Source organism: Diabrotica undecimpunctata, chromosome 1 (assembly GCF_040954645.1).
Source record: "Diabrotica undecimpunctata isolate CICGRU chromosome 1, icDiaUnde3, whole genome shotgun sequence".
Lineage (NCBI taxonomy): Eukaryota > Metazoa > Arthropoda > Insecta > Coleoptera > Chrysomelidae > Diabrotica > Diabrotica undecimpunctata.
This window is the reverse complement of record NC_092803.1, coordinates 120,767,430-120,790,356: the sequence shown is the minus strand read 5'-3', so window position 1 is coordinate 120,790,356 and position 22,927 is coordinate 120,767,430. Positions and strand designations below refer to the sequence as shown.

Here is a 22,927-nt window from a genome sequence, read left to right as displayed (position 1 = left end):
AATACTATTTTGTATCTAGATACTTTAATAAATAAAAAACATAACACGATTTTGTACATTATTACTTTGTAATAAAATAACACAATTGACCGAACGTCAATATAAATACTGCTCCTATGGTTAGACCAAAAAATAGCGTTTTTCCTGTAACCGGTATGTTAAAAAGTTGTGCATTTATTTTTAAACTGGTTGTATAGAGCAATACAGAGTCCAGTTCCATAGTTGGCGTATCTGAATGGACGTAGGGTCGTGCTCTTACTTCTTGACCTACAGTTTTTAGTACTTCACAGGCGTTTGTTAATCTTGCTGCCTAAAAAATAAACTGTATCAAATAAATTGTACAGACGACATTGAAATATTATAAAACAAACAAGTCATATATTACAAACAATGAGGTGTCTCAAAATTGACACATGCGTTGATATTATTGAGGCAAAATTAAAAAAAAAAATTAAACAGCGCATTGTGTAAAGCTGGTCGTTGTATCTCAAGGACTATTCAGAAAATGATTAACTTGTACGCCATAATGGTCACCTCCATCAATTAATCTAACCGTTTTAAACCACCTTAATCCAAAGCTAAACAAGTAATTGACCTTTGCCTTCGATGAATAAACAAATTATATCAATATTTATTCCATTCTTCATACAACATTCTCCATCAGTCTTTAGAGCCCCAGCGCACTAGCTGCCAGAAATGCGATGTCGTATGCGTATCTAATATTGTCTAGAAGTTGGCTATTTACTGTAATACCATCGTCTGATTCTTCCAGGGCTTCTTTAAAGATGCTTTCAGAATATATGTTCAACAGTGCTGGTGACAGCATCCATCTTTGTCGAAACTCCTTTTCTGACTATGAAGATCTCGGACAGTTCATTTTCGAATCGAACTGTTGCTTTTTGTTTTAGATATAAGTTCGAAATTAGTCTTATATCCGTTAATATTAGTCTTATATCATATAGTTTCCGATAAGCTACTTTGTTCATTCGTTCCGAGCCCTGCTCTGAATCCAAATTGAACTTCATTGAGGGGTTTGTATTTGGTGTATATGCGAGAGTGAATGATATTTTATGCCTCATCGTATACACACTATAAAAATAAGACAGATTTAATATAATTATGGTAGTAATCCAAAACTGATAATAAAAAAATAATTATGAAAAGTATTTACCTGAACAAATGGTGCTAAAGCAATTACAGCCCATAATACTACATTAAATATATTAACCAAACTAAAACTGTATAAATCCATTTCATTTTTATGATTTTGGTAAAAGCGAACCATCCATAGAGTTCCCGAAAGTGCAAAACTTGCATCCATTATTGTTAGCAGACAAACTGATGGAGATATTTTGCTGTTAAAATATTTTAATAATTTCTTAAAATCTTCAATATCCTAAAAAAGAAATAATACTAAATATAATCGATATTATAGTGATTTTTTTGTATTTCAAATCCGAATACACATTAATAAACTGCTGTTCTGAGTGATACTCCACTCCACAATATTTCATTATCAAAATCATCAAAATAGCATCTCAGCAAAATAAAACAAGGTGACTTCCACACGAAATACACAAATATTTAGGAAACAAGGGAAAACATATATTAAAAGTCGGGGTTTTCGAACTACTTTTCAGTTATTATATTATAATTTAGTATTTGTTGTTAGTCCCCACTGTCTGCTTTACCAATTTTTTTGTAATTTTAAAGTTCATTAGCAAAAATATCATTTTATGTTTAGATCTATCCTGGCATATTAAGCCAATGAAATATGAGTTGATCGTTCCCCAGACATGAACTTCCTCCTTATGAGTTGACATTACATTAAAATTTCCATTTTTTGAAACGACGTTATTCGCAGTGAAAAAGTTTTCAGCGTTTACAACGAAACATGTGTACTTTGCCGGAATCCTTTACATGATTTTCTTTGCTTGGATGTAGAGCATGTGCTTAGTACGGTAGTAGTGAATTCTAAATATATAAATATGTGAAAGAACTTAAAAACTATTCTTTTTTTAACTTATTGTTGGAGGTTTAGGAGCTATAAGTTTAATCTCAGATGTACCTTAGGTACGGCTCTTGAATAATCAGTAAGTGTACAGATAGCCCTGGCAGCTAAGGCCAAGCAAGTGAATAGAAGAAGAACTTGTTACTTCCTGCTAGTTTTTAAGGGATTATTTGCACTTGCACTCTCAAAGCTATTTTCGGTTACTGCCGGATGATGTTAGAGCTTTTAATTTTATCCCAAACGTTACAAAATCTTTGCTTTTTGCGCTCCATATATCAGGCGGAGTGCAAAACAAAAGTCATGCACTCCGAAGACACCGTGACAATAATAAACGATAAAGTTATAGAAAAAGTTGAAGAATATATATACTTAGGACAAAAAATAATACTAAATAGGGAAATTCAAACTGAAGAAATAAAAAGAAGAAGAAAGTTAGCTTGGGCAGCATTCGATAAACTGAACTATGTACTCAGAAATCAACAAATTCAATTACATCTTAGATCTAAAGTTTTTGATGCATGCATTATTCCGATATTAACTTATGCGGCACAAACATGGACAATCACAAAAAAGAATATGAATATACTTAGAGTCACTCAACACGCGATGGAAAGAGCAATGCTAGGTATATCACTTAAGGATAAGAAAACAAACACATGGATAAGACAGAAAACCAAAGTCACCGATGTGGTGCAAAAATCATTAAAGTTGAAATGGGAATACGCTGGACATGTAGCTAGGAGCGATCTAAACAAATGGCACAGATCAATTTTAACCTGGAGACCATACCAACACAAAAGACCCAGAGGCAGACCTCCTATGAGATGGACAGATGATCTGAAAAGGACTGCCGGGAAAAATTGGCTACAAGTAGCGTACAATAAAAAACAATGGAAAGGAAGACTTGAAGAGGCTTATGTTCAGATGTGGACGTGAATGGCTAGGCGAAGAAGAAGAAGATATCAGGCGCGCTTGAGCGGTAATCCAGTGGCGGCCGGTCAGAGTCGGCAGTGCCGACCCACACCTTTATAGATATTATAGTTGTTTTAATATTTAATTTAATCAGTATTTCAATAATTAATTGTGGCAGGTAATCAGTTGATGTCATTTGTTTTTGAGAAATAAAAAAATATCTGTGAGATAATAAAGACTAACTTTTATTCATGATTTTTAAAAGAATTCGACCAGACTAAATTTTATTCATGGTTTTTAAAAGAATTCGTAAAATCTGAGCGTTACGTGATCCCTGCGTAGACACTTTTCAAATTGATGATCCGATATCGGAGACATCCATCCGCCAGTGAATTCTTAAAAAGGCACGTTTTGAGTGTTCGGCAAGCCGATCCCAACCTTGACGATTTACTTGTAAAAATCAACGGAATATTAGTTGATTAGCAACCAAATATACATTTCTTTCCATATGAACTTAATTACCAAGTACGGCAAATTTAAATTTGCCGATGCTTCATTGGGATTGGTGATTGGTCGCAAACTGTACATTGCCAGCGCGGGATGAAATGTTATTTCATATAAGAACGTAAGTAGTAAAGTGAAGTGATATTCAGTGCACGAACTAACCTTTCTTTCTGTGATTAATTTTTATTTTCTAAAGTAATACTGTGATACGTTACGTCTGCCGTAAATAGTTAAAGGTTAAAGGGTTTTTTGACATATTAGAAGTTTTTTTTTAAATTAAAGTGTAAACAAATTCAGGTAAATTAACCTAAAAAATGCAAGCCATGGGAGAAACTGTAAGTATTGATAAGTCTGATATTGTAAATTATATTTTGCATAATGGGTCTTCATCTATTCCATACGAAGAAAAAATTGTTATTAAAAATAAGGGGCGTCCTTTGCCTAAAATGTCCTGGCTTATAAATATTAGTGCGGGTAAGGGAAGTAATAGATCATTTTCAGATAATTGGTACAGCAAGTACTCATGGCTTACCGGGAGTGAAATAAAAAACAAACTTTTCTGTTGGCCTTGCATTTTATTTTCGACAAATAGGGGCAAATATCAAAATCCGTGGTGTGAATCTGGTTACGATAATTTAAAGGAATTATTTAGGGCTTTACATAAACATAATATTTCCAAAGATCATACTTACAGCCAGATTAAATTAGATTTATTTGGAAAACAAAATATCTATGTTTCATTAGATAATGCCCAACGTGAAAATGCTATTAAACATAACGAAATTGTAAAAAATAATCACGCAGTTTTACGTCGTTTAATTGATATTGTAATTTTTTTAAGTTGTCAGGAATTATCTTTTAGGGGACACGATGAATCGGAGCATTCGTTAAATCAAGGTAATTATAGAGAACTAATAAAAATGTTTAAGAAATACGATTTGGAATTTTCTAATTTACTTTCTGACTCGAAGACATTTAGCGGTGTATCTAAAACAATCCAAAATGAATTAATAGAATCAATTAATAGAATCAATTAGTTACATTTTGAGTAACTTTATTGAATCTGAGATTCAGGAAACCATTTGCTTTTCACTAGAAGTAGATGAAACTACCGACATATCATGTCATTCACAATTATCAATTGTTGTTCGATACGCGTTACGTGGTAATATCTATGAGAGGTTTTTAGGTTTAACAGACGTGAGTAAAAGCCATAAGGCAGAATATATTTTTGGTGTTTTAAAGGACAGATTAAAATTTTTTGATATCAAAAATAAATTGGTAGGGCAAACTTATGACGGCGCTGCCGTGATGTCTGGTGAATTAAATGGTCTCCAGGCAAAAGTTAAAACTATTGCAAAGTTCAGTTCGAGTAGCTGAACAGTGCGGACGTGCTTTGGTAGGAGCAACTGACCTGACGTCAACGGGGCTTTTCAGCTCCACGGTGAGTAAGACACCGTTAGTGGCGCAGGCACTTGTCTTGTATTAAAGCGAAGAGCGGATGTTATTCTGTTATTAGCTTAAACCGCAGAGAGACTGATTTTATAGGCCTCTCTCGGAGGGCTATAATAAATAGCATTTCTTTGAAAAATACGGGAAGTCTGTATGGTGTCGACAGGGATGACACTGTAAGGCTTAGATATTTGAATCTAAGTCGGACAGCAACGGCCCCTGCGCCTGCAGAATAAGAAACGTCAAGCGGAACCCTCCTGGTAACAGGAGTGAACAACCGTGCTAGGGCCTGAGAAGACACCCAGAATCCACACGACACGTGTCGGGTGGATAAACAAAAAACAGTAATCTTCTAAGTAGACAGATTTACAATGTCGTCGGTTTCTGCTGAAACCACCGAGCCTTCAGCTCACCTCGTAGAACACCACCCCCAAACCCATACCGAGTCAGAGTATGTATGTGAAAGTACAGCTCCCGACTCAATCCCAATCCCTCCATCTCCATCCAATTCAGAGGAATCTGTTATGGATGCTGAGATTATTTACCAATTTTCGGATGAAGAAAGTAGTAATGATGCAATTGACCTTCAGTCAATCAAATCAAACTCTGCCATAATGACAAACGCGGACGAGAGATCTAACGCGGAATTCGCAAAGAAGTGTCTGATGTTCGACACCACGAACGTCTACAACGCTCGGCGCGGAGAGGACGGTAAAGCTCCTACGAAGAGACCATGCTACAGTCCAGGGCAAAGCCCTGAGAAACAAAACAAGGACGAAACTGCAAGCTACATCCAATTACTCATCCAAAAAATGGATGAAATGCAGTCGAGCCATAACAGGCAAATAGAGGCACTGATGGAGCAATTAGCAGAACTACGCAGAGAAATTAGGACGAAAGACCGAGAAAACAAAGAATTAGTTGCACGAATAGTGCAACTAACCGAAAAGAAGGAGGAGCCAAAGGCATCCGAAAAGCGCGCGCGCGAGACGAGTGGGAACCGTCAAAATGATTTCAGGGTCGAAAAACCCGAAAAAATCCTCAAGCAACACGATAAGGTCGAAAAACCGAAAATTGTGGAGCCTGAAAACGATCCATGCGAGACAGGATGGCAGGAAGTAGCAAAGAAGACCAATAAGAAAAAGGGAACCACTGCTAAAAGCAGCAACGAAGCCACGCCCACAGAAACTGTGAGCGTAGCACAAAAACAAAGAACTCTTGTCGAAAAACGGCAAGAGAAAATAATGGATGACGAAATCAAAGCTCGTCAAACCAAAAGAGCCCAAAGGGAAAATAAACAAGATCCAAAACCAGGCACAAGCCAAAACACTAACAACGAACCAGTGGTTCCCACCACCGAAAAACAACCAAAATTGCCAAAACCACCGGCAATAATACTAAAATCAGTAGGTGAAAGTCAGAATATCCTCCGCAAAGCGGCAGAGAAAGCCATCATATCTGACAACAAATTTGCGAAATCAGGGCGATCTGTAGTAATACAGACCAAAAGCAGAAAAGATTACCTAGAGATGGTCAAAATACTAGAAAACCACAAACCAGCGATCGATTTCATCGCATACCCCATCGACGCACCAAAGACGAAACGACTTGTAATCAGAGGATTACAAGTCAATATGGATCTAAAAGCAATTGCAGAAGCAATTGAAGATAAGGGCATCGAACTAATAAAAATCGAAACAGTCAGATCGCTGAGAGAGGGGAAAAAAGTTCTACCTCTATACAAAATTACAGTTCCTGAGGAAGAAACAGAAAAAGTACGAAAAATAAACAACCTCTGCTATCTACGGATACACATCGAAGATGAAATCAGACAGCAACGAGACGTACTTCAATGCTACAACTGTCAAAACTTCTTTCATGGATCCAGTGCCTGCCACTGCGCCTCGCGCTGCGTGAAATGCGGAGAGTACCATAGATCATCAGACTGTCCAAACCACCACCTGAACCATCAAAAGCTGCTCCTGTAACACAAACGAGTGCCTCCACCGACAGCGATAAACTTATCGCTGCCATGAACAACCAGCTAAGAGCTTTTACAGACCACTTCTCGGGTATGTTCGAGAAAATCACACTAGTCCTCGATGCAATGAGCAAATGTAGAACCGAGTAATGCCAGAACAGTTGGACGAGCTACAGATCGGGTCGTGGAATTCGGGCGGGATTCGTTCGAAAATTAACATCTTAGACGAGTTTACCAACAGACTCGCTATAGATGTCATGGCCTTACAAGAGACTAAACTAGTCGAAAGAATCAAAACAAAGATTCCAGGCTATGTCATCTATAGAAACGATCACATGGCTAATTCTGGAGGCACGGCCATAATGGTAAAAAGGCAAATAGATCACCATCTGCTGCCTACGCCAAATGGCCTTGTCACCATGGAAGCAACAATAGTCCGAATCGTCGCGGCCAACGAAACGCTGAAAATAGTTTCAGCATACGTAAGACCGAACGAGCCGGTACTAAGAGAAGACTTAGATCTAATATTAAATTCAGACGAACCCACGGTAATTATCGGCGATCTGAACGCTAGATCGCCCAACTGGTTTGACAGACGGACAAATGCGAACGGTAGACGACTCTGTGCCTATCTCGAAAACAAAAACAACACCATCGTAGCGGGCCCAGTAGACCCAACATGCTTCCACGGAGAACGTCCCTCGCACATAGACTTAGCAATCCTACACAATATAGGGCAACAATATGAAATAAAATCAATAAACGAAGGCGATTCCACACACAACGTAATCGTCATGACCCTAGGCGCAGTGGAACTAAACCCACTGCAGCCCCATCAAATAAAAAAAACAAACTGGCCTAACTTCAGGAGAGTAGTGAGCGAAAACATCGGGGCAATCCCAACAATTAACAACATAGAAGAACTAGAAGAAAGTATAGCAAGATTAGAGCAAACAATAACAAATGCCATCGATGCCAGCTCCAAAACGGAGACAAAAACAACACTAAAAGGAAGATTCCAAGAAATCTCAAATGAGCTAAAAGATCTCATCAAAGAAAAGAACAGAAAAAGAAGAAGAGCGCAAAGAACAAGGAATCAAGAAGACAAAAGAATTGCTAATGAACTAGACAGGGAAGTCAAAAGAAGACTAAACGAGCACAGAAACGATTATTGGGACAAATACATCCAAGAACTAAATCCAAACAAGTCTGCTTTCTGGAAAGTATCAAAAATACTCAGAAAAGATAAAAAACCCATACCACCTCTACACGGAGAAAACAGAATGGTATACACAGAGCAAGAAAAAGTAGAGGTAATGCGAGATACACTAGAATCTAACAATATGAAAAACTTTCACCCGGCAGAAGATCTAGACTTCACGGAGGAAGTAGAAAGAAGCGCTAGACGCTTAAGGAGAAGAAAGGGCATAATTGGCCTAGAACATACAAGTCCGGAAGAGATCAAAGAAATAATTAAAATACTAAATCCAAAGAAATCAGCAGGGCCAGATAACATCACCAACAGAGCAATCAAAAACGTACCCAACAAAATAATAGTGTACATTACGAACATAATCAACGGCATTCTGAGACTAAGATACTTTCCTGACAGATGGAAAGAAGCAGAAGTAATTATGATAGGAAAACCGGGGAAAACGGGAGCTTTCCACAGAATTACCGACCAATCAGTCTCCTATCTTCACTAAGTAAGATAGCCGAAAGAATAATACTAAAGAGACTGCAAACTGAGACAGAAGCAATCGGAACAATTCCAGAATTACAATTCGGCTTCAGATCAAATCACTCCTGCGAACTACAGGTACTTAGGCTAACCGAATTCATCACCAAAGGTTATAATGACAGAATGTATACTGCAGCAGCCTTCCTAGACGTCAGTAAGGCCTTTGACAGAGTCTGGCATGAAGGCCTGCTTTATAAAATGAGCCAATATGGATATAGTGAGGCGATGACATGTCTCCTTGCATCATACCTGACAAACCGGAGATTCAGAGTTCGAATAGGGCCTGCCCTGTCCGAAGTCGGAACTCTGGAGGCAGGTGTACCGCAGGGAGCGGTGTTATCACCATATCTATACACCATATATACGGCAGACACACCAAACGACCACAAAACACTACTTAGCCTGTACGCAGACGATACGGCAATTGCAACAAGCAATAGAAATGTAAACTTCGCAACAAGAGACCTACAACGATCTCTAAACCGACTGCACGCATGGTGCATAAAGTGGAAAATTGCACTCAACCCGGAAAAAACACAGGCCGTCATGTTTAGGAAAAGAAGACAAACACCCAATATGGAATTAAGATTAGCCAATGAAAACGTAGAATGGAGCAATCAAGCTAAATACTTAGGAGTGACCCTTGATCACAAGCTCACATTCACTGAACACGTAAACCAAACAGTATATAAAGCCAAACTAACAAAGACGCAACTTGCCTCGCTAATCGGCAAGAAAAGCAAATTAAACTTCTTTACGAAAATAAGAGTTGCTAATAGCATAATCCTTCCAACATTAACTTATACATCAGCGGCCTGGGGGCATACCTGCAAATCAAACAGGAAGAAAATACAAGTAGCACAAAACCAGCTAATAAGAGATGCTTTAAATGTACCGAAATATGTACCATTAAGATACTTATACAGAGACACGAAACAGAAAAAAATTCTACCACCCCAACAGAAAGCTGAGAGAGCTGACGGATTATGACGAAAATATTAGGACGACACATAGATGGCCTAAACAACAAATAGCTGGATATGTCCCAATAAGATAATAACATAAAGATTGAGATAGGCACAGATTAGTCAAAGGCAACGCGGATTAGAAGTAAAAAAAAAGGGGTAGGAAGTGGGGTCTGGCATTTCAGAGTTTAGACACCAGGCCTTGCTCACCAAAAAAAAATATCTTAGTTTTTTAGTCTTAGCTTTTAGTCTTAGTATTAGTATAAAATAGGCGTGAAAAAACCTTCTAACTCCGCGAACAAATTATAGTGGCAGGGAATAGTTTAGTACCTATTCATCGTTTTCTGGGTCTTCAACCACAATATGCGCGACACTGATCCCGTCGCACACATGCAAACACATGCGATATAGTACAAAGAAAACCATAAGTTTTCTCTGTACAGCCAAATCCTTTGGCTTAGGCCCTTAAGGCAGGTCTATTTGGGAGACCAACACGCGAATTCTGAGCATCGAGGCCATGTGCGACAAGCATGGACTCGGTGGCCAGACCAGTCGGGTGCTCAGCTGGCGAGGAGAACAAATTAATTTTTGCCAAATCGGCAGCTGAGTGACCGAACACACACTTTCCCTATGCGGAGGGGCACCAACCTAGGTTGGTGCCTCTCCGTGCAGGGCACACACTTTTTAGGGACTCCAGTCCAATGTAATGCTAATACCAAAGTAAATTCAGTAAAGTAAATAGGGAGAAAAGCTTTTAGCTACCCCTTAAGTTTAGGTGGCCTTACCACAACCATGTAGATACGGAGGGTGTTGTTTATTACCCAAATCGCCCGACGTAAAGTTCATAAGCCTTCGCTGCGTATGTCAGACGTAGTGAAGGGGTGGTGGAAAAACCTGGGGGTCAAATAGGTACCGATCCAGAATGATTAGCTCTTCTGGAGCGAGACCGGTTTGTTCTTCGGACATGTGGATCCCACTGACTAGCAGTGGTATACACATGTCACTAGGGGTTGGGTTGAGCGTTTCGCGTGTGTGTGTGTGTGTAAAACTATTGCACCGCAAGCTTTACTTACTCACTGTCATGCGCATAGAATGAATTTAGTTTTGCAGGATCCATCCATCCAATGGCGCTACAGCCCAAATCGGGCCTTGGCCTCCTTCAACAGGCTTCTCCAACCATCTCTATTTACCGCTGTTCTTTTCCATGAACGCGTTCCCAGGCAGTTCCTGGCATCCTCATCGACTTCATCTTCCCATCTCTTTTTAGGTCTTAGTTTTGCAGGATACATGTAAAAAAATTAAAGAATGTCGTCTTTTTTTTTGCCAGTTTAAGCGGATTTGCTTCATTTTTCTCAAGCTCGCCTAAACGGACTAATGTTTTAGAACGGTTTGTTTCGAAAAAAATGCCAACAGTTTGTCAGACGCGATGGAATTTTAAATCTCGGTTAGTTTTCACTGTAGCAGATTTTCGTGAACAGCTTTTGGAAGTTTTTGATTTTATTATTGAATGCGACGATTTTGAAAGTGATGATATCTCGATCCGTGAAGTAATCGGTTTGAAACCTTTATTAAATGATTACTCTTTTAACATACTTTTAAATATTTTTAAGAAAGTGTTTACCCAAACCGATTTAATATTCAATGTTGTTCAAAATCAGTTAACTGACATTATTCATTCCAAAAATAGAATAACAAGACTGGTGCAAAATCTCAGAGATTTTCGTAATGATAGTAATTTCCAGTATATACGCAGTGACGTTTTGGACGGACTCGCTTGATATTTCCGAACCCCCAAAAAAAAGACAAAGGCACGACACAGAAACAGATCTCGAAAAACGAGTATATTTTGAAATTTTGGATACTATTATTATGCAAATAGATACTCGTTTTTCGAATTTTGAAGATTTGCAAATTTTTGACCTCTTTGACGATTCAAAATTTAAAAGTTACGCCAAAGAATTTCCAAGATATTTATTAGACAGGTTAATTAAAAATTATCCATCATTCTTTAATAAAATAAAATTAGAAAATGAATTAAAAGTTTTATATGCTGATCCAAATATTTTCGGAAGATGGGATAAGGTACAAGATATGTATAATTTTATATACTGTAATTCATTACAACAAACTGTTACCGAAATTAATAAATTATTGTCATTAATTCTCTCATTACCACCAACGTCTGCCTCAAATGAACGAGATTTCTCTTGCCTCAAAAGAATCAAAACGTATTGTCGAAATACCATGAAACAAGAGAGAATGTCAAGCTTGTCTCAAAGGTCAATAGAAAAAAAACTTTTAAAATCTCTCCAAAACTCTAATAAATTTTACGATGACGTTATAACCCATTTTGCTACTTCCAAACAACGTAGACTAGAGTTAATTTATAAACATGTTTACGTTCTAAATTTATAGGAAAAAACAAAAAAGAAGACAACAAAAAATCTCCTATGATGATTGAAGTCTTTATTAGATGGTATACCTATCTAAGGAGACAAAAAATACCTTGAGGACCTTGTCTCTCAAACCACGAGCCGCCACTGCGGTAATCTATATTTCCACCTGCAAGATATAAGAAATGCCTGATACATTTGATCGTAACTGGTTTATGAAGTTGTGTTGAGGATTATCAGCTGTATTATACAAACTGTACTATAAATAATTTTCAAACGGAGTATAGTGTATTGTTTAAAATATATATCAACATTTAGCCCACATCAAACACATGTGTAACATTAAATTACGAAATTAATTAATATGATTAAAAGTTAAAAAAGCTGCAAACATAAATAACCTCGACATATTTAGCCAACCGAGGGGAATATTATTATTAAGTTGTAAGAAATAAAAGATAGTTCAGATAGGTTATATGTGTATCAGGAGGAAAAACTCCATATCGTTCATTAAAATAGTTAGACTAAGAATTGCAGGATATTTAGTGCAATCACAATTTGACGAATCCTTTACAGTCACAGCTCGAGGGAAGTAGATGCAGGGGTAGGCCAAAATTTAGATGGAACAATGGTGTTGACGAGGATGCTAGAAACAGTATTGCGACACTAGCAGAGGTTGTCGATTGGACAGGTCAAGGCGCTGCTTTAGAGCTGTAGGACCAACGACAATGATACTAAGAATAACAGTAGTTGCCATCCTTTTGTGTAATATCTGATTAGTTTTCTATGAGCAAACCCAAAACTTGTCATAACATTGGAAACGCTAGTCAAGCGACAAATTTCAACATTTAATCTGATATGTAGAAAAAAGTAATGTAATATAATCTTACCCTCATCCATTCCAATGGCTGAACAGGAAACTGGAGTAATTTCTCTCTCATAAACTTAACATAGGAGGTTAATAATTGTGCTTGTAGGCAATAATTCGATACTATCGTTGACTGGACTAAATCATGCCATAAAGAGCATGTGATTAGTAAAACTTTTAACAAGATCGAACTTGTTTCACTAAAAAATAATAAAATTTAACGTAGTACAATATACAATAGTGAAGTTACCATGCAAAAAGGAACATGATATGGGAGTTGTTACTTAAGTTTTTAAATAAACAAATATTTCCAAAAGGGAATTGAATTTCCTGTAGTAGGCTGTGCACCAGGTATACATGAGTAAGCCACTAAATATGTGGGTAAAAACTATTTACATGATATTAAATTTGATATTTATTACATCTTAGCTGATAAATTCGTATGATCTTAAAGTTTCAAACAGATTTACTGCATGGCAACGCAATACTACCAATTGGGGTTGCTGGCTCTGTAGGGTAGTCTCTATAAACACTAGGTAGCAACTGATCATCAGTTAAAAAATCACTTACTGGATGTGTTCTATAACCTGGATTAACCTGATAACCATTATACTGTATGTGTTCTCTCTGTATAGGAGATATCGCATATTGTCGTACGATTCCTTCACAGCATGCGCTATCTGCACAGATGGGTATTTATTGCCATTGTGAAGTAAAACTGATTTTAAACTTAGTTTGGAAAAATCTATAAACAAACGTTGGTTGTTTGTCTTGGTTCATGTTTGTGTCCTAATGCTAGAATTAAGCTGTTAACATAAATGCAAAGTGAAATAATAAATCAGTCCTGTGTGACGTTTTCGGAAGTAGGTTACGTGTGCACGTCATCTTCGATGAGATACCATCCTTTTAATCATGACGGTAGAAGTTCTGACTGTCATTAGGCTAGTTCTAAATCTCAAATTAAATCATGCAATTCGGCCTGTAGAATCAGATGGGGTTTTGTGGAACATTCTAGTTCTTGAAATAGTAGATCATTGTCCTAATTATATGTCATCAGATGGAAGCCCGACACTTTCAAATTCTTCTTTGTTAAGACTTAAAATCTTTGGTAGTGTTTGGATAAGAAGATTTTTACTAAGCTCGATCGGAGGGACAACTAATGGTAAATTGGAATACTGCACAGAATGCTTGGACTTTGGTCCTATGCTCCTGGTGAGACCAAAGTAACAATCTGTAACATGGTCTGTCGGTTCCCTCCATATCATTGGTACTGTAAAGTCTTACAACATATATAAGGACCCATGACTGATTTTGCCTGATTTTCACACTGCCTAGGCTTTGTACTTTGTTGGTTATTCACAATCAACCACAGTATACTTATAAAAATGAACAAAACAAATTTTAGAAGACAAACACGTAACTTCGTTTCACGCCACGACAATAGGAAATGTACTAACTTCATACGCCGATCATCATTCAATCTTCTCTTATCCACTGCTGGACATAGATCTCCCTCATAATTTTCCATGTATTTCGATCTTGTGCCTCTTGCATCCAATTCCTATGACAAAGTTTTAGATCGTCAGTCCAACGTGTTGGTGGACGACCTCTACTTCGGTAGGCATCATCTCTTGGTCTCCATTCCAGTATCCGCTTTGTCCATCTATTGTCTGTCATTCGAGCCACGTGACCTGCCCAGTTCCATTTTAGTGTTGCTACTCTCTCTACTGCATCAGCCACTCCTGTTCTTTGTCGTAGCTGGCGATTTGGGATCTTGTCTCGTAGTGAAACGCCCAACATAGCACGCTCCATCGCCCTTTGACACACACGGATCTTTTGAACCGTATACGCATACGCCGATAAATACCTACTAATGTATAAATTGGAGAAATTGTGTCCATCTTGCATGTAATATACATAGACAAGATTGAACTTGTCTTAACCTGAGATATTTGTCGCTGCGTAGACAATGTACACAGTAGCGGCACAGTGCAATATATCAATATTGATGATATCACATGTCTACCTACCCATTTTCAAGATATAATTGCTGAACAAAACACATTTTGTTTTTAATTTTGATTTTAGAATGGCGAAATATATCGGTATCTCCCTGTCACAAATTGTATGTTGACCAGTAAAAACGTGTTTGTAGAAAACCTACTGAATGTTATGTACAATCCTACTTTGACAAAAGAACAGTTTATATAGTTAGAGGCATTATGTTCTGGAAAGGCATTTTATTCTACGCTCACACTATGAATAAATAAACTTCTTAAAGTAGTGTTATAATTCGCCAGAGTCAATTTTTTATTCTGTTTCAATATGTTTTAGAACAAAGTTATGTTTTCTGTTAATACATATATTGTGTTTCTTTTTGCAATATTGTTTTTGTAATAGTGTTTTATTTTTCTGTGCACAAACATTATTAATATTATAAGTAAGTTTTTCTGTTGTCTAACATCTCAATGCTGTATGGTAAAGATCAATGCACGGGTGACACCGAGTCGTAAGTTCTCATCTCTTACCGTATTACTCATCCATCGGTTGACCCGATGTTTGGGTCAACCGATGGATGAGTTTACGTAATGCAAACTATTACGTTTAACGTAATAGTTTGCATTAAAACTATTACGTTAAACTTTTTGTTTTTCTGACTAACGCTGAGATTTGGACCATGAAACCGCTAGACTACTCACATTAAAGTGACGTTATCAGTTAGAAATAAAAATATCCTTACCTTGTTTCTATCCATTTAAAATGTACTTCTCCACGAACAAGCATGTAGTTTGCAACGGCAAACGATAAACTTATCCATATAATGCTGCTTGTTATAAATAACCACAAGGTTTTTAACAGCTTCCTTTGGCTGATAAAGCCGTTTGAGATAGTTGTAGAAGCCAAAAAAACCTTAAATGGGATATATTTCATTAAAAAAAAATGTTATGAAACCGGAAATAAAAAAAAAATGAAAATAGAACTAAAATTGAAGATTTATTATAAATAAATAATGATATTGACATTTATTCTACTTGTATATCAGTGAGCCCTGTGAGATTAAAATACGCGTAGATATTTATTGAATTGCTAATAGGCCGTACTTGGGTTTTTGATCATTCGGAGAACCTGATACCTTACTTTAGCGGTACTCCTAAACCGGTTGCAAATTAATGGTACCCTAATAAGTTTGTCATACTGGAGGAAAGGCACCTAATTTCGGAGAGTTGCCCAATTTCGAATACTGCCCTCTCTTCCGTGCTATCTATATAACGCAGTCACAATTATTCTACTGTGGTAGCTCAAGGCCAAATAATACATGCTTCCATATTTATCTTCGAATTAAAGTAAATTTATTACTCGGCAGTTGCAACTATCTTGAAAAGGTTGAGTAGTCTTTTCTAAACCATCGTATTTTATTTGTGTAACATTATTTTTCATCTTATTTTGTTTCAATTATATTCATATAAAGGTAAGTCAAATACTCTGTTTTTTGTTGGCATTAATAGAAATTACCTTAATTTAAAAAAATATATTTTTTAATCTAACCTGTATAGCGTTGAGTTGCGCAATTTCGGATATATGGTCTGCTCCAAAAATTGGATATCCGTAATTAGGAAACTTGGTAGAATAAAATATTTGAGATAATTTTTTATTTCTGAAATGACTGGACTTGTTGAAAAGCATAAATGTTGGTCGGCTGCAGCTATGCTAGAGGCTGTACACGCAGTAAAAAGGAATGAAATGGGTCATTTAAAAGCGTCCCGAATGTTTAAAGTTCCGAAATCAACATTAGAGGACTATGTAAAAAAAGGCAGTTCACCAGCTTCTCCCGGACGGAGACCTGTGTTTCCATTAAGCTTAGAAAAATATTTGGTTTACTATTGTTTGGAGATGGATAAGCAGTATTATGGTTTGACAACATCGGACATCAGACGGTTAGCTTATCAACTTTCATTGCAGAATAGTATTTCTCAGCGGGTAAAAATGGCTTAGAATAGCATAGAATAGAAATATGCTTTATCGTCACTGAAAATTGTGCAATTTATTATTGCATAGCAGGCTGAGGCTAGTTTCTTACTTAACAAATCGATATGAAGGGACCATTTAAGGTTGCTGTCTACAAAAATACCTACCAAGAAATTTTACAGAATCAACGATACTGATCTGTCTGTTATTAAGAAGCAAGGGTTGAAGAGCTCCTTTATATGATAAAGCTACTCTCTTATTCACGTTAAAAGATAGTAAATTAGAGTTCCTCCAGGTGATACTGGTATCATCAGCAAAAAGAAAAATTATTCCATCGATTTTTAAGTTAGTGGTATCATGTATAAAGATAAGGAAAAGTAGAGGACCCAGTACTGAGTCTTGTGGTACTCCACATACAATCTTTTGTGATTTGAGTCAGTATCATCTGCTCTAACTAGTTGTTTCCTATTCCTCAAGTAAGATTGGAACTAATTCAAAGAAATACCTCGAATTCCGTAGAAATTTAGTTTTTTATCAAAATCTCGTGATTTACACAATCAAAAGCTTTGACATAGTCACAAAAAACAGTGGCAGTATAAAGATTATTGTTTAGTGCCACATGTATTATAGACCTCATGTAGTATAGAAAACATAGCATCGCTGGTACATTTATTAGTTAAAAAGCCGAACTGACTTTGTGATAAAATGTTGTTTTCAACGAGAAAGAACATAAGTCGGGGTTTTATAAGTTTCTCAATAATTTTGGATAGGGCCAGTAGTAATGCAATAGGTCGCAGACATTAGATTTTTCATCTATTATGAAGTTAAACTTTTCATTATGAAGAGGAATAATAATGGCTGTATTTAGGCACTCTGGAAATATACCTTTTTCAAAGGAATCGTTAATTAGTGAGACCAGGACTTCCAACACATTATTTGGAAGATTTAAGAAAATTTTTATGGATATTTCATCAGTACTACAGGAAGTCTACGTCTACGTAAGCCGCAGGGCCTTCCCAAAGCAAGAATAAAGGGCTTCACAGAAGAAAACGTAACACGTTTCTTTAGCTTGCTTGAACCCGCTCTGGAGAAAATCAAATTTAATCCAGCGAGACTCTACCACGTTGATAAAACGGGAATAACAATAGTGCAGATGAAACACCTTTCGCGTTATTTCCCTGAAAGGTAAGAAGCACGTTTGCGCCGTGATTGCTGCTGAGAATAATCACTGGGGTGTTTTGTATGAGCGCAATTGGTAGATTTGTCCCACCTTTGTTCGTGTTCCCACGGAAAAACATGAAAGCTGATATGTTTGATAGTGGTACTCCCGAATCCATAGCAGCATGCCATCCATCAGGCTGGATTCAACAACAATATTCACACAGTGGATTAAACATTTTATTTCGCATGTTAGACCAACCGAAGATTGTTTTAACCTCTAGCTTACAACTGATGTGCATATTATTTTGTATTATTGGCGTTTAGAGTTATAATAAATATTAAAAGTGAAACTGGAACAAACCATGAAGTGGAGATATCCAGGAGTGGCTAGTATACCTGTTGAATACAAAGCACGTGGTGTTCGTGTGTATTAAGGTATAAAAAATGCTTATTACAAGCTTAAAAATTTTTTATTTTAAGAAGATCTTTTCGGAATTAAATCATTCCATCATCAGTTTACTAAAAGAGAGAGTAAAAATACCAATATTAAAAAACAAGTAAGTTAAAATTTAAATATATAGAAATAACACGTTGGTTTTTTACTACTTACATAAAAAGTTGTTAAAAACATTGTATGGCCACATAAAAACATTGGAAGGACATCCGTATTAAAATATAATCCTCATGGTATTTATCCAGGTAAATGCAATAGACTGTTAACTTGTTGATTATTAAAAACTGAAAATGGGGGCATCTTACATGACCCCCTGTAGCTGGTGAGGTTTTATCGACTTACATTACGCATTACATTACATTATCGGCTTATATAATTTGTCATACTTAACTCTATTCTTGTCACCATTAATACACTAACATCCCCTTTTCCAATATCCAATTTCCCATCCTCTCCAATAACTACCCTCTGACTAATCACACAGGTTTTCTTATAAATACTCACGTTACATCTATCAATCTCTTATCACAATCAGTTTCAGTATCCAAGCTTACATCTTTACATTCATCTCCTATTTCCTTTTCTTTCTTTTTCTTTTATTTCTTTTTCCTCGATTCATCTTCCATAAATTTCAAACCAACTTTTATCTATACTTACTTCATACAAGGAAACAATTAGGTAATAACATTCTTTTTATCGCCTTTAAAATGATTTATTAATTTCAACTACCTAACTTAAATTTTGCCTTACCCTGGTATTCCAAATTTATTTTACATCACAGTCACTCATTGTTTTACATTCTACCACCTTTTTAAAATACCAAAAATTGCTATTGATCCTACTACACACAAAACACAATTCTTCACTAAAAACTGCCTATTCACAAACTTAAGCCTAATGACTTTTGCTCCTACTACATCATTCCACTTGACATTGACGGGTACTAACTGATTTTTCATACCATCTTTCTATCTATTAGTTAGCCCAAGACTCCAGAACAGATCAGAGGTAATGTAAGTCGATAAAACCTCACCAGCTACAGGAGGTCATGTAAGATGCCCCCATTTTCAGTTTTTAATATTCAACAAGTTAACAGTCTATTGCATTTACCTTGATAAATACCATGAGGATTATATTTTAATACGGATGTCCTTCCAATGTTTTTATGTGGCCGTACAATGTTTTTAACAACTTTTTATGTAAATAGTAAAAAACCAACGTGTTATTCCTATATATTTAAATTTTAACTTACTTGTTTTTTAATATTGGTATTTTTACTCTCTCTTTTAGTAAACTGATGATGGAATGATTTAATTCCGAAAAGATCTTCTTAAAATAAAAAATTTTGAAGCTTGTAATAAGCATTTTTTATACCTTAATACACACGAACACCACGTGCTTTATAATAAATAGTTTCCATTGCTCTCTAGTGATATTCTGACAGTGGTATACTATTTTTTGTAAATTTAACAAACATTGCATGTTCATTACACCAGTGGTACCAGAACAACATGGGAAAAGCCAAAGACATCTCACCAAGGAAAATAGTGAAAATAAAAACTTTATTATTGACCACTAATCACTCCAATAGAAAAATAGCATCAATTTGTAAAGTTTCAAGGGCAACTGTGGACCGTATAAAAAAAACTTGACGAAAATTTGGATTTGACCCCACTGCACAAACAAAAATGTGGTCGAAAAAAATAACAACACCACGAGATGAAAAAAAAAAAATTCGAGATATTGTCTTGGCAAACAGAAAACAACCTCATTTTAACGAAAATGATGCATGAGTAATAACGACAGGAAACCTGTCGCCTTGTAAAAAAAGTCGCTACTCACACCAGCCATGAAGAAAAAAAGGCTTCAATGGGCTAAAGATTATAAAGATTATACCATTGATCATTAGAATCAGGTAAATACCATTACTTAACATTGTTGTTAAGTAGTTCTCCCCAGGTACGTGCGTACCTGGGGAAAAATACAAACCCGAATTGTATTGTAAGGACGGTAAAGCACTCCCTGAGCATCATGGTGTGGTCTATTATAAGCAGTCAAGGAACTGGTAGACTTTACATTGTCGAAGATCTTGAGGACCAGTACTTGAGAGTACTGCAAATAAAAATGTTTTCCCAGGTCCAAGAATGTTCCCGAATAAGAGTTTCACGTTTATGAACGACTCGGCGCCTTGTCACAAGGCAAACACTGTTACAAAATTCGTTGCTGACAACCATATAAAAGTTCTCGACTGGCCTGACAATTCTCCAGATCTGAATCCAATGGAAAATATTTTCAAGCTCATGAAGAAAGACATTTTAAATGAAATTATAACCACAAAGCGTTAATTCATCAAGGGCTTATTAATAGCGGTATGGAACAGGAGTGAAACAATTCAATAAAATTGCCAGAAATGCATAGATAGTATGCCATGAAGGTGCCAGGCAATCATTGCTGCAAAGGTTGACACTACCAAGTATTAGACTTAAGTAATAATTTTAAGTGTTTTCATGTAATTACTCGTTTCTTTTTTAATATTTGTAAATTTTACAGGGTTCTAAATCACAGTGAAATAGAATTTAAAACAGAAATATGTTTTGTAGCTCAATTACATACCATTACTAAAAAAAGTAAAATTTTATAGGATGGCTCTAATAATTTGATCACCAACTGTATATACCTACATGAACAACCAGAACAAGTTAATAAATATAACAGATGGATCCAGATATCGAAATTAGGTGCCGAATTGAAATAAGTAGAAGTGAAATCAAAAATATATCTTGCAATATTCATCTCTTTACCGCTACGCATAAGATTACTGAAATACTACATGTACATTGTCTATATTATTATATAGCATAGAGGCGTGGTCAGTAATATTCAATATAATTAATCGCATGGAGTCCTTTGAAACGCGACATTTGTATCGCGAATTTTAAAAATACTCTGGACTGTATATGCAGCTAATGAGGAGGTACTGAGGAAAGCAGGTACAGGTATGCAATTATTTACAATTATTGAGATTAAGTGCTTTCATATAGCACAGTTAATCATCATGTGAAAGATGACTCAACTTGACTCAATAACATCTGACAGTGGGCTGGATTAAATACTTTCATCTTATTAAGAGCCGCGGAAAACCGCGAAGAATTCGCCAGAGATGAAACAATTTAAACATATCACTTACCCTTTCCATTAAAACAGGAAGTTGTTCATCATCAGTATTCCGGAATACAAACATGATGTGTAGATATGATATAAAATGTAATAAACTCGGCAGTATAAAACTAAAGGCAATGGATCCGTCACAGGTTTCTTTGTAGTTGTACGTATATTCAGCATATAGTGTTTTATTGGAAGTTACAAACACGTAATAAAACCCTCTTTCTCGTCTAAAACAAATGCAAAGTATAAGTAAAATAAGTTTGTAATGATTCTAATCATACACCTTAATTTTAATTAGGTTCATTTACCATAGTGATACTGTAAGTCAACAACATAAGCTGCTTGTCCTGAAAATTGATGTAAAAAAAAAGCGAGACAAAACCAAAATATCGGAGAGGGCCACTGAAGATAATCGGCGGATGTTAAAAGATGGGAAAGAATGAAAATTTATTATTACTATAAAATATACTTCTAATATGTAAAAAAATATCCGCTACTCTCCTGGAGTAGAAGGTAGTACTCTTTTACAGTTGCCATTAAAGTACAGGCTACTTCAGGTCTTGGCAACCCTGCCCCCAGGCCAGATACTGTTTTTCTCCTAAGCTCTCGGATGTTGTCATGCAGTCCGGGTGATAGCCGACGTTACCTTGAGTCTGGGCCAAGGAGTGCGAAAATGGTCACCGGCCAAGCGAATATTAGTGATCAGGCATCGTATGAAAATTCAGCTACTCGTCCACAGAAATTAAAACTCAGGAAATTAATAGATGTCGGTACATGGAACGTACAAGGGCTACGGACAATCACAGGTAAGTTGTCAATTATTTAAAGAGAGCTGGCAATGTATAACATTGAAATCTTTGGACCAGCTGAAAGGCATTGGCTAGAAGAGGGCCATTTTAGAGCACATACTGCCAATTATGTTAAAGAATAATTAGTAGTATGTTGCTGGCTGTGATCTCCAGAAATATACATATGATGACAGTCTGGTCTGATAATACCAAGCTTATAAAAATCTTTCGTCGAATTTAAAGCTGTGAGTGATACGATAGTTCTCCTTAAACTGGAAGGCAAAGCACATAAACTCAATATCATACAAGTTTATGCTCCAACCAGCACAGCAGACGACATAAAAGTCAAGGAATTCTACGACAAATTGGAAACAACAACTGCCCACATTCCAAATAAAGAGCTAACCTTAATATGCAGTGACTTTAACATAAAAGTCGGCAAAATTACACAGAAGGATGATCTAAAGAATTTACTGGGAAAGTTCAACATAGGTCAGAGAAACGAAAGAGGAAACCGCTTGATCGAGTTTTCCATCACAAATAACTATTCTATTATGAAGACTCGA

The 22,927-nt window shown here is 36.3% G+C and overlaps 1 protein-coding gene across 3 annotated transcripts in view; it reads right to left on the bottom strand.

Annotated features, from left to right (window-relative positions):
• Window positions 1-7: 7 nt before the first annotated feature.
• Window positions 8-22,927, bottom strand: part of GrlHz (Gustatory receptor-like Holozoa) — a 75,580-nt gene continuing 52,660 nt past the window's right edge. For all 3 annotated transcript variants that reach the window (XM_072519009.1, XM_072519016.1, XM_072519015.1), the window contains 5 exons: window positions 21,596-21,800; window positions 15,568-15,737; window positions 12,850-13,027; window positions 1,172-1,396; window positions 8-310 (listed from right to left, as the gene is read on the bottom strand). In XM_072519009.1, the coding sequence (XP_072375110.1) occupies window positions 62-310; window positions 1,172-1,396; window positions 12,850-13,027; window positions 15,568-15,737; window positions 21,596-21,800 (1,027 nt within the window). In that variant the 3' untranslated portion in view covers window positions 8-61. The remainder of the gene's footprint in view (window positions 311-1,171; window positions 1,397-12,849; window positions 13,028-15,567; window positions 15,738-21,595; window positions 21,801-22,927) is intronic.